Below are 13062 nucleotides of genomic sequence, written 5' to 3' on the forward strand. Positions count from 1 at the left end.
CATGGATTGTCTTTGAACAACATGCCCCAATATGATCTTGAAAGTTCGTTCATCGGTTTATACTCAGAAGGTTTTTTCTTTTGTTCATTGTCAGGTGCTAACATAACTCTGATGAACTTTGACGACTCATCATCTGATTCTTTCTTTGCCCCCAGCTGATCTGGCTACTGTCTGTTTTCCTTCTTAGGGTCCACTGTATTGCCCCCAGGTGGTCAACGTTTCAAGGAGTGTCGAGAAATGTTGATGTCATTTTTGTCAAGAATTTTGCAAACTCAATTGATGTTCTTGTTTGAAAATCTTTCTTGTTCTGGAATCAAATCTCAACATTTCAACGATCATGTCTATTCAAGTATAATTGTTGAAATGAAATCAGAGAGATATTAGTTTTTTTTGAAAAGTTATTTTTGAAATTCGAGCTCCTTTGGTCAAAGACCAACACACTATTCAATGCAGTCCTTTGATTGTCTTGTATTTTGAAAACAAAAATGACTCGTTGTAAGATTTAAAATGACTTTTTCATGGTTCTTTGCGTCCACTTTAAACTCTGATTTTGGGTATATCTTTTGATGGTTTGTGGTGAGGTGATATTTTTGTGAATCTCAAATGACTAGATGCTTAGGTTTGATAAAGAAAGGTTGTTTCTTTTCTCAGTATTTATTTTATCAGCATGCATAATAACCAGTAGCCTAATTCAATGAAGCCACGACTCTTATAGAAAAAAACTCTTCAAGTTTTTGAGATCGCCATTATTGGTTCAGATTGCTTGCTTGATTAAAAAGGGCTTTTAAAAAGCACGTAATGCAGGCTATGGTTCATGGCTATGAAAGAAAGGAATTTCACAGGCTCAAAAGGTGTTTGAGGGTTTCAAAGACCTAGGATCAACATCAACTATTCATCAACTCTTTTCTATTGTTGTCTTTGTAGAGGAAACGACATATAACCTTGTTAACCTCAAAGTTTAGACTTTTCTTAACATAAGTCATAATGCAAATCCACATTTCCTTGATGAATAACCAACCTTAATCATCTGATAACATCAGAGGCTTTATAATGGACACCAAAAAGTCACGTTTATAGCTTAGTCTTTTTTTCTGGTATTGACTTTTGTTGTGTCCTTGATTGAAATTGCTTTTGCTTTTCATAGACATGATAGGCGCTTTCTTTCCTTTATCTTTGACTTGTCTTTAAGTGAAGGCAATTTCAACTTCTTCTCCTTTTTTTTTTATTTTTTTTTTCATCATAGCCTTCCTCAAAACTTTCTTATATGCCCCCAGTCTATGTGTCTTCTTCTAGCTCTCTTTCAATCATTGGACTTTTTGTTCTAAAGCCTTCCTCTTTATCCATTAATTATATCAATGTCTCCAACATATCTCTCATCTGCCCCCAGTATGGGGTGTGATCCTAGTCAGGGTTTTCATGAAAAGAATATTCTATTCAGCTCAAAATGGGACTACAAGGGATATAACCTTTAGAAAGTGAAGGGATATCAAAGATGGCCTTTTCTCATTTCAAGCAAGGTCAGTTAGAAACTGATAAATTTTGACCTCATCCAATGAATGATTTGGACTTGTAAGAGTCATGATTCACGAGTCCATAACTATCGAATCCACTACATGTCATTATGCATACTGCTAAAAGAACTTAGCTAAATGATGTTGGTTCAATTTCAGGAGGTATGAGTTCAAAATTGTTTAGTCACCTCATGTCATTTCAAGTTAGAGTCATTTCTGTAATCAAAACACTTTTAATCTTCCGGATTGATTAACCTTTATTGCATGTTGGAGTTTGATCAAAATATTTTGTCAGAATAAAATGTTAAACATCTGTTGATTTCAAAACAACAAAGAGACAAAAGCAAGGCATGTTTCGTTGAAGGATGAGATGTGATCCCAAAACAAAATGCAGAATTCCATAACAATATGATTGATTGTTCATCACCATTCTCGAATCAGCTTTTCTAAGCAATATCTGTGTTTAGCAAAGCATTTTCGATCACATGTGATCCTGAAGTTGTTCGGGGAACAATATAGACAGTGACACCCTTCTTCAACGACTCCACCTGTCTCTTGCTCACCAACTTTCAGACTCCATTCTTGCAATTCTTGAAACTGTTCACTTGAAATGGTTGAGGACCCCACCATGACATCACATCTCTTATCTGGATTATACCACCTAGAAATTGTGGTTGCATGGGATTTGTCGGAGTCAAGCAAAAAATTCTAGAATCTGGCAGGTGTGGCCGACAAACATAAGTGGCAGAGGAATGTCAATCTTGGCAAAGACACTTGAGCAATTGATGCTTGAGCTAGACTTGACTAGGCAAAGTAACTGAGGTTTCTCAATCGAGAGTCATCTTTCTGATGCACCTCTCATCATTGTTCTGGAATCCATGGCAGATCCTTTCAATCTTTCCTCTCTTCATAGCTTGTTCAATTCTTCGACAAATCCTCACAGCATCATTTCAATGTTGTTGTGGTTGGTTGAGGATTGTTAGAAAACTTTCAAATAGCTTGGTAATCTTGGCAGCGCCTAAAACTCGTAGTATCGCCGCTACCGACGTGTGGAATCACACATTGTCTCTATTGGACGAGCACCTGGTGAATCTAAAACTCCTTTGTCCCCCTCTTCAATTTCTCACTGACAGTGCAGCAAACAAACACCTATAGAGGAAGTCCTGCTCTGTTGAAGTTTCAGTCTTCTTCATGTTTTTTCATTCTAGGCATGTCTCTTTCTCTCTACTCTTGCATTTTAATACTGACACTGTTGGAGGAAAATCATAGCTGATCTGAAACTACTGTATTCCTTCTTGGATTTCCCATTTGCGGATCTACAAACAAATTCCTGCCGAAAGAGCTCTGCTACGTTGAAGTTTGAAATCTGCTCGTATTTTTCAGACCAGGTGTGGATCTTCAATGTACTAAGATGTCTCCGTGCTGAAACTGATGAGAGAAATATTTGTAGCATATGCAACTTATAAATTCCCTCTTGCATTCCCAATTTGCAGAGCTATAAATTGATTTTTGTAGAGAGAGTTCTGCCACATTGAAGTTCAGTCTTTAATCATTGTTTTTTCAGACCATCTTGCTGCTGAAATGGAATTGAGCTCATAATTAGGGCAGCTTCCAAGAAGACTAATGCGCCATGTACAGGAGACCAGTAGTTGTTTGGTTTCATAGATGATGTGGAGGCGATGAACATTTAACAATGCAACTGGATAAGAACCAGAGTTGTCATTAGTTGATGACTGAAGGCGTTGTTGCTTTTGTTCATGACGAAAAACGGGAGATACAGCTTCAATTAGATATGAACAAGCAGTGTTCCCACAGAAGACTGTGCAGATATTCTCTTTCCATTTGATGCTCAACACTTGTTCGAGCAGATCTGAGTCTAGATACTTCACATTTAATGCTCTCAACCTTAATCTGATAATGAGCCTCTATCTGACATCTTTCTTCACCTCCATCATTTTTCTCCAATCACGTGCAGCACAGCTTGTATAGGGGACCTACGTTTCGACCCGGTTCATGCATGATAAATGTATGAACATGTAATCTATATGATGAATGCACCCTTCGAGAGGTGACAATATGGTCGTAACTCTTGTATGATGGACAAGAATCGTGATTTTTGCCCAAACTCTACAATGAAAATTTTCGGAGCAACGGCCAATGTGTCACCCACAAGTCTTGAGGTCAAGATGCTTCAAGAAGGGTTTGCCCTTATGCAAAAAAACGATGGCACATACAACCTAAGGACAGGTTCTATTCATTATGTGAACATGGGTAGGTTTTCTATCTGGTCGCAAAAGGGTCTCATATCTGCCCAGTGACGTTCTTCGTAAAGACAGTATGGGGGCGTTGCAAAGAATGGTTAAGGCACGTATACCCACCATTACCAAGCAGGCACTCAGATATGAATTGGGTGTTTCACGCATCTGAACCCTGACCAATAGTCTTAGGGCAGATCGCTAGTTCCCCACCTAACTTAGAAGCTTGTGTGCGCTTTCAAAAATAAATATAGGTGATGCATGAGACAATTCTATAAAATGCATGGAAATAAATATTAACAAAAAAGATAAAAATGCTAAAACTTAAACACATCAAATATACAAAGCTTAGTCCAATACTCGAAAAAATACCGTCCCCAGCGGAGTCGCCATTCTGTCGCACCCCAAAAAAAAATCAGCGCGCGGCATCGACTGGCGATTTTTCTCTCATTGTTGTTTGCTTGAATTTAGTTCGTTGGAGTCGCCACCTAGTAATTTATTGAAGGCTACTAGGAAACCGGATGCACTGGTTTTGTCAGAGATTCGCGGGTAAGGGACTGGTTGTGGTTAGGGAAGGTATTAGCACCCCTAACGCACCCTACCTGAGGTAAGCTGCTTCGCAAGTTTGATGTGTTAAAGAAGTTTTAATAATTGTCTTTTCATCGGAAAATTAGAAATATCACTTACGTATAAGTTAATAATTCTTAACCGTGATCCGATCAAAATATTAAATTCTTCTTTAATATATTTGCAATTTTATCCTTAAAAAATATATACAAATAAATAAAACAAAATACAAACACACACACATACACTTCCACTATTTTTGTTTCTTTTCTTTTCTTTTCTTTTTCTTTTCTTTTACATCTCTATTTACAAAATACAAAAATTCAAAAAAAAAATAAATAAATAAACAAACATTACATTAAAATTACAATAATAGCCCCAAAACAATATGAAATTACAAGAAACCCTTCTGCAAGTCAAAAAGTGTGCAGGAACAGTGGCGGCACGTGGGTCCCACGCGCCACCGCCACTGGCGGCGCGTGGGTACACGCACTGGCGCTGGAAAACCTCAAACAGCAGGGGCGCCTGGAGCGGCTTCTTCTCCGGTGTCTTCCTAAACCGCCGGGGACCTGCAGAACAAGAAAAGAAACGCACACCAGTCGATTTTAGTTTGATTTTTTGTCTAGATCTATTCTGATTTTTCGTTTTTTAGATCTACTTTCTGTCATCTTTCTTCATGGCGTCTGTTCGTTCCTTCTTCAACCGGTGGCAGATCGGGCGGCGGAGAGGAAGAGGTCGGGGAAGTGGCTGGTCGCCGGAGGCAGACAGGATTGAGATCTGTCGGCGCCGCTGTGTTGGGTGAAGAGGATAGGTCTGGCGGCGGCTGTGCTGCTGCTGGTGGCCGATCTATGCAAGGGGGGACGGCTCTGTGGAACTGCTTCTCCGTTGCTGTTGGTAGCCGGCCGAGGGAGTGTGGGCGGCGCTGCTGCTGAGGAGATCGGGTCTGTGGCAGCGTTGGTGATCGCGGGTCTGCGGGGAGAAGCAGCTGCTGGGATGGGTCGGCCAGGAGGGGGTCTTGGCCGGACTGAGACGAAGAAGGAGCTGTGGTGATGTCGGTGGAGAGGACTGGAAAAGTGAAGAGGAAAAGAGATAGAGAGGGCTGTGTGGGGAAGATGAATCAACCGGCTGAGGGGGAAGAAGAAAAACTCAAAAACAGTGGGGGGATGGTGAGCGGCGGCATGGAGAAAAAAAAGGAGATGAGGCTCCGGTGGATTTTTAAGGGCCGGCCAGTTTTGAAAGGGAGCGGGTTCGGTTCTTTGGCAAAGAGAGAGTATTGGTTTTTTCCTTTGGATCTGAGGGGTCGCCGCTGCTTGGCTCCGGGTGAAGGAGAAAAAAAAAAAAGCAAGGGGTGGGGGGCTGCTGTCGGTTTCCAAAGAAAAAAATTCAATTCGGGTGAGGGGCTGTGTGGGGGAGAAAAAAATGAATTGGCTCCGGCGGCTGGGAAAAAAAATTCAAACCAGAGGGGGGGGGGCGGCTGCTCTTCAAAAAAGGGATTAGGTTTAGGTTTTTTTGTATATTTTTTTGTGTTTCCAAAATTAACCCCCCCCCTAAAAATCAGTTTAGCATGATATTTATAGGAAAACTTTTGCTAGGTTTTTCAACTTGGTCCCTCAACTTCCTTCTTTTTTGTAAATTTTGATTTTTCTTATTTTTTTGTATTTTTTGAAAACGAGCAATATCAACGTCGACTTAAATGCGGAAAATCAATGATTTTAAAAATGACACGTGAAAAGTCGAACACGTTTGAAAATCTTTTAACAATTTAAATTCTTTTTTTAGACGACGTTGAAAATGCTAAAATGATAAAAATATATTAAAAAAACATATTTTTTGGATTTTCATTGTTTTTCTCTATTTTTGGATTTTTTGAAAATATATCAAAAACATGGGTCAAAAATTGGGTAGCAACATTTCTCATTAAAATTCTCCACCGATGGATAAGCACGATTAATAGCAACATAGGTTCTTACTTATAGTGGAAGGCCAACAGGAACATTTACTTTATTTGTTACGGGTTGGAAAGCTCTTCTGTTCATTTCTGTTCATCATGATCTTGAGATTGAAAGAGATAACCAATAGCTGTGTTTGTGGGGCTATCTAGGTCTAATTAATTTGACGCCCCTAAATGAGCTGAACCATATATATTGTGACTTAGCTTTCATACAAAAGCCTTCACGGAAGTGCTGAAGGACCATGAAAAGGAAGTGGCGTTTGGAGGCGACAGTTTTACTTAAAATGGCAGTGATGAGAAAAGTTGAAGTGCACAAGATATATCCTGTTAACATATGTAGCGTGGTCCATTCGGGAACGCATATTGATTTTATATAGCCATGGCTAGGATTTGATGCATGGTCTTGCAATCTTGTGAGAACCCATGTGGGTTCATCCATTATATTTGCTTTCGATCGGCGGTGATTTTTCAGGGAAACCTGGCCGCCAAGGTCCCGTGATTCATTATTAAAGAAGCAATGATAGAGAGCACCTTCAGGTCGTAGAATCGTCAACAGTGATGACAGCATTTAGCCAAGGAAATGGAAACGAAAGCTTTCAAATGACACTATAGATATGACAGGTTGCTCTAAAAATGCCATTTGGCAAATTAGAAATCTTGAAAAAAATGAAAGCCCATGCGTGTAGAAAGAGCAAAGACCCCACGACCAAGACACCCGGCACATCAAATTTTTAAATATCTTAATATTAAAATAATTTTTTAAAAATAAAAATATTATTTTAATATATTTTTAAATAAAAAAATTACTTTAAGCCATTACATAATTTAAAAGAGCATCTCCAAGCATCATCATCAACAGTGGTGACAATATTCAACGAATGAAAAGAAAGAGAAAGCTATCCAACGAGAGTCTTAAGTGAAAACCTAACCCGGCGTGAACGCCCAAAGGGAAGTACTGAAGTCAGAACTTGGGGATCCATTCCATCATCCATGACCAAGATAGCATAGCATCAGATGCCCACGTGGGGCAACTCAAGGCCCCACATCTTGACTGAGAAGTCTTTGTACTTAAGAGGGCCCCAGCACAAGATTATACTTTGAGCTTTTGAACGAAAAGATATGAAGATCAACGTGGCGGGAAGATAAGTCTTTCCTATTTCTATTGTCTATTGGTGGAGTCCAGTTGTACATTCTTCGTCTCTCCCCGCTCCAGAGTCCATTCTCCTATACGTGTACAGTCAACCAACAAACACAATGTGATCGTATAACATGTGTATAAACATGTGGCGGAGTATTATTATATTATATTCTATTGTTTCTTGTTTATTTTTTTATTACTGGAAATTATCGAGGCTGAGGACCAACAACTTAAAATACATCAGATCATCTGTATTTAATGGTTAAATTTGGATTGAGATTGTTAGTTTAAACACGAGTTTTTTACATTGAAGGGGTGTTTAAGATTGCATTGCAGTGTATTTTTTTAAAAAAATATATTTTTTAATTTTAAAACACATAAAAACCATTGAAAAAATACTAAAAAAAATATCAATTTAAAATTTTATAAATTAAAAATATATTTAAAAATCACATGAAAGAAAAAGCCAATAAATCTCATTCTAGAGTAAGCTCAATTATCAATTATCGTGAGGAAAAAAAGAGTTGATATTCATTGATAACTAAGTAAAACATGCATTTATTTATTTATAAATGATTATTGTGTTTTTTTTTTGTCTCTTCCTGTCTGAATATTATATTAGGAAAATATTTTATACTCAAACCAACACATTCTTTAGAAAAAATATTTAATTATTTAGATTTAATAACGTGAAGAAAAATTCACTTAGAAAGATACACGTGTCTGGGAAAATTCAAAACCATCTAACTAATGTATACTATAATGTAGAAAGTATTCTTCAAGGAAGAAAAATTAAGGGCTGTTTTCAACAGATGTGGCACTCAGTGCTTCAGTCCAGGAAGCTTAACCTTCGGCCCAAGTATTTAAACATAAACACGTGGCAGAACAATAACGCCCCTGTAACCTGGGACCATTCTCGATGGCTTCTCACAGAGGCACGCGCCCACCAAAACTCCCTGCCGCCATACCTCTCTCTCTACACTATTTTTTATCACGTTTACAGGCCTCCCTTTTATTCCTCTTGCACGTGCCAACTCTCCTCCTTATTTATCACAAACTTGAATTGCTGTTCTGGGGGTAAATTTGTCACGTCAAGAAACCATCATCTTTGCCATTTTGCCCCTTTCAATTCAAAATAAAATAGACTTCTGGCTTCAATATACAATGAACAATCAATGCCACTGGATCAGTGGTTCCTATTAAAGAATCTCTCCGAAGCTTACTAATTTAATTTGATGGTTGATATTTTTTCATAAATTAATCTTGATGGTGATATTGGCAAGAAATATTAATAATGCCCAAGTGTTCGGATATTTTCTAACAGTATTAATCTAGTAAATAGGGTTTTTATTTATTTATTTCATAGTGCTAAAAAGTAAGATTTTTAAAATTCTTACTTTAATATGAATAACTTATCTTAACTACATAGAAGATAGAACTGCTCTCTAGCATGAAAAATCACATGAGAATCCCATATTCTTGCTGTGAAGGCAAGAGCAAAAAAAAAAAAAAAAAAAAAAATTAGTATATATCTAGAGTTGTAGCTGATTCTGCTCTTCCCACCTACCAAAAGAAAGGAAAACGGAACAGGATTAAGGAATCACGTGTTCGCTGAGTGGGTTCATATACATAGATTACTACATGGAATCAAATCACCATTAGATTATGTCCGGTTAAATGGCTTCTAAGTACTTTGTCCGCACAATGACAACAAACAAGAAACGGGGTTATGGAATTGTATTTACATCTGATCATTAAAGAATGCAAGGTCTCTTTATTTATTTTATTAATAATAATTATGGAAGTACTACGTCCTAATGGCCAGCTTAATTTAACCCACAAGCAAATGAATCCAATAACGCCACGTCTCAAAAAATTATTGCAGCTTCACTTTTTGTAATCTAGAAACTTAGGAATTTAATCTCGGTTCAGGCCCCATGGCCAAGGTTTCAAAAGTTGCATCACTAATCCAATAATATATTCGATAACTGTTAAAATAATGAAATCTAAGGAAAGATGGTGGAACCAACTATGCACCTCTTTATATTATACAATTGTCTAAAAACATGCTTCTGTAAGCAATCAATGGCGTTTGTAATGGCTGTTTAGAGAATTAACAGTGAAGTAGCAGATCTCGATTATGAACTCTTTTTTCTGACCATCTTAAGAACCCAGAATGGTGAAAAAAGAGAGAATTAAGTTAATGTTAAAGAATGAGATTAAGAAAACCTCAAATTACAAATTCTCCATGCACCAAAAAAAAAAAAAAAAAACAAAGAAATACAAAGCGAAATAATCCACAATCATACCCTCTTTCTATCACAAATTCTACAAGAATCCTTGATTATTCTATAGCTAGCCATAATAGCCCCCATGATATTGTATTTTCTCTACATTTTAACCTTCACTCTCACCCATCTTACATCCCTTTTCACATCATCTGCTGCTGTAAGAACCAAATATCCTCAGGACTCCACAAGTTGTCCGATGTGTCCCCACTTTCCATTAGCCATTGATTGCTGTTGTGCTCCATAGCTTGGAAATCTAATCCTTGGTTAAAATAACCAGCAGGACTGATCATGGACTCTGAGTAGCCACCTTGGCCAGCTTGGAATAAATAATCCGGATTAGGGTTATGATTAACCGGGATATGGTAATAATCAGTAGTCAAGTCCGAAACAGGCGAAACTTGAGTAGCAAACGAGTCCGACGAGGCAGCAGTGCTGGAATTCTCCGGGGTGTAACTTGGTGTAACATGTGAGACACCAAAGTCATTGCCGATGACTCCATGTGGCATGACCAAGTTACCAGTGCCAACTTCATTATTATTGATCAAGTGGTGATTAGTGGAAGCAGCCGGGGAAGCAGATGTGGCAGTGCTGCTGCTGGTGGCAGCTGCCGCAGCTTGAATTCTTTCAATTAACCTAGGCATCCATAGGTATCTCATGGTGTCCTTGAATTGCTTGCTATTCACGTCACATTTAAGTTGTTTTGCGTGCTTTTGTACTCGGGTTCTCCAATAATTCTTGATTTCATTGTCGGTTCTCCCTGGCAAGTGTTGTGCAATTTTAGACCATCTGAAATTGTTCAAAATTAAATAGCATGTTATTCGTGCTTGTTAGCGCTAAAAATTAAAACTCGTCAATAAAAACAGAAATATTTTCGTAATCTCATTTGCTAATTAATACCTAATATTAGAGCTAGTGTGATTAATAAAGTAATACATACCGATTGCCCCATCGAGAATGAAGTTCAAGGATCATGAGTTGTTCTTCGAGAGTAATGTTTCCACGTCGAACATCAGGCCTCAGATAGTTGAGCCATCTTAATCTGCAACTCTTTCCAGTTCGTTTGAGGCCTGTTTCATTGAATTGAGTTTTGGTAAAGTTAATAAGAGAACAGATAATTGCAAGAGAAAAGGGAGAATTTCCGCTCTATACTACTACTGCTACTTTTTATAGTTGATGTGCTTTTTCTCAAACTTTTTTATTGAGTTGTTTTGATAAATATAAAGCTGTACGGCTAAAGAAAAATCATCTATGGCAATATTATTATCTCATTCTTGTAAAAATAATTCACATCATCAAAATCCCACATAAGAACTTGCAAAGTTCTCATGATCAACAACAAGTATAATCTGAAAGGAAAGTTTAAGACTTTGCACGTCTTTTTAAAAAGAATATGTACACGGAAGGACCATTGAAGATCATGAAGATAGAAACATGACAAAAACAAATTAAGACATGCTGGCCAAGTTGTTCTTTGGCTCTTTGCCATGTATTGGGTTTATAGATATTTTGATTGGAAAGAGAGTTCGAGACAGAGAGAAACTATAGTTTACCTGCACAGCGAGCCAGAGAATTCCAGCGTCCCTCGCCATGAGTAGCAATGTAATCGATAAGCTTGAAGTCTTCTTCAACAGTCCATGGACCTCTTCTTAAGTCAACCATCATCTCTTCATCACTTTGTGTGGTGGAGGAGGAGCTGTTGCTGTTGCTGTTGCCTTCAACATCCATCATCAATATGTATTTCCCTTGATCGGAGAACCACTTGATTGGAAGAAAAGAGGGTTTTTAGAGAGAGAGAGAGAGAGAAAGAGTTGGATTGATCAGGAAGATGGAGAAGGTGGGGGGTTTTATAGATGCGTAGACAGGTTTGAAGTTAGAGAAAAAGTTAGCGTGTGTGAGAGAGAAGAGAGCAAGCCGCTATAGGAGCTTTTGGGTTAGGAGGTTTTTAATTAACTAATGATATATTTAATTGACACTTGAGCTTGCTAGTTTAATTGTGGCAGTAAGTGCCCAAGAGGCTGTGAAGTTTGACCCTTTGACTTTCTTGCCCTCTTTTGTTTGTGCGCCTGAATTTTATTTTTCCGAGTACTCTCTTCATTTTCAATGAATTGTTTAAATAATACATCACTAGATGGCTGGTGTCTTGTGAAATCTACGGTCATTCAATGGCTGATATTGTGTAGAGAATCTTTTCAAAATATTGGATATGCCGAAATAAAAATATCAATAATTTTAGTTAATTTACAAATTAATTTAAAGATATTTTTACTGTTGAATAAAAAATATATACGATCTACGGTACTGTTCTTCTTTCTGGAAACGCCGTTTCCTCCTAAAGCAAAAATCAACTTGTCCTTTTTTTCTTCTTTTTTCACACTTTGTATTTTCTTTTTACTCTTCTTTTTTTTGCTGGTTAAAAAATAAGGGAGCTGTTTTTCAGCAATACCATACCCTCTATACGTGGATGTGACCCAATTGGCCGGTTGTTGTAATTGGCTACAAGATCCACATTTTACTACCTTCGTATAAACTTTACAAAAATGCTATCAGGCTCGTCAATGGAAAGTATCAAAACTGGCTTGTTCATCTATTTCACAAAGTTGACTATTTTTATCTTCTCGACAAACAAGAGGGTAGGTGCTCTCTTGCAGTTAAAATCTCACTCGGTTTTCAAAGTGAATATACAGGTGATGGTAGACTTTTGAGAATCACTTCCAGAATACATATAATTTATAATTTTATTATGTCACTGTTAATTTAGCATATGGCTAGCCATTTGCCGTGTACCTTTTCACGGCTTGGATTTTTTTATTAATAAAAAAATTTAAATATGTAGATTTTTTAATGTTTTTTTTTCATTAAAATATTTTCTAATAATTTAAAAAAAAATTATACATGCATCTAATTAAATAAATCAAGAATTATTTATATAAATAAAAAATTATTAAGGACAAATAAAAATAAAGCTGAAAATATTATGAGACATATATAGATCAAGATATTTAATCTTTGCAATAAAGATCATTTAACCAGTTTCTTTTAATGAATTTGTTTGTTAAAAATATATATATTTTTTAAATTAAGTGACAATAAAAATCATCACATATATATAAAATTAATTGAGTAAAATAAAAGGAAAACATTAATATTATACAAGGTTACATATATTAGAAATATTATTCAAAAATATAATTTATTTTAAAAATAAATTTAATCTATATAAAATGCAAAAAAAAAAGTATATATAAATCATATTAACCTCTTGAAAACTTAAATATACACAATATAATTTAAAAACAATCACTAGTTTTGGTTTCCCTGGTTTATATTTATTTTTTCAGATAACATTGAT

At 36.7% G+C, this 13062-nt stretch overlaps 1 protein-coding gene across 1 annotated transcript; it reads right to left on the reverse strand.

Annotated features, from left to right (window-relative positions):
• Positions 1-9526: 9526 nt before the first annotated feature.
• Positions 9527-11641, reverse strand: LOC118043226 (transcription factor MYB108). The gene is made up of 3 exons (XM_035051116.2): positions 11264-11641; positions 10651-10780; positions 9527-10499 (listed from the first exon to the last, which is right to left on the reverse strand). Exons 1-3 carry the CDS (start codon positions 11439-11441, stop codon positions 9854-9856), a joined length of 954 nt encoding a protein of 317 aa, XP_034907007.1. The 5' UTR covers positions 11442-11641; the 3' UTR covers positions 9527-9853.
• Between the last annotated feature and the right edge of the window lie 1421 nt (positions 11642-13062).

This window comes from Populus alba, chromosome 10 (assembly GCF_005239225.2).
Source record: "Populus alba chromosome 10, ASM523922v2, whole genome shotgun sequence".
Classification (NCBI taxonomy): Eukaryota; Viridiplantae; Streptophyta; class Magnoliopsida; order Malpighiales; family Salicaceae; genus Populus; species Populus alba.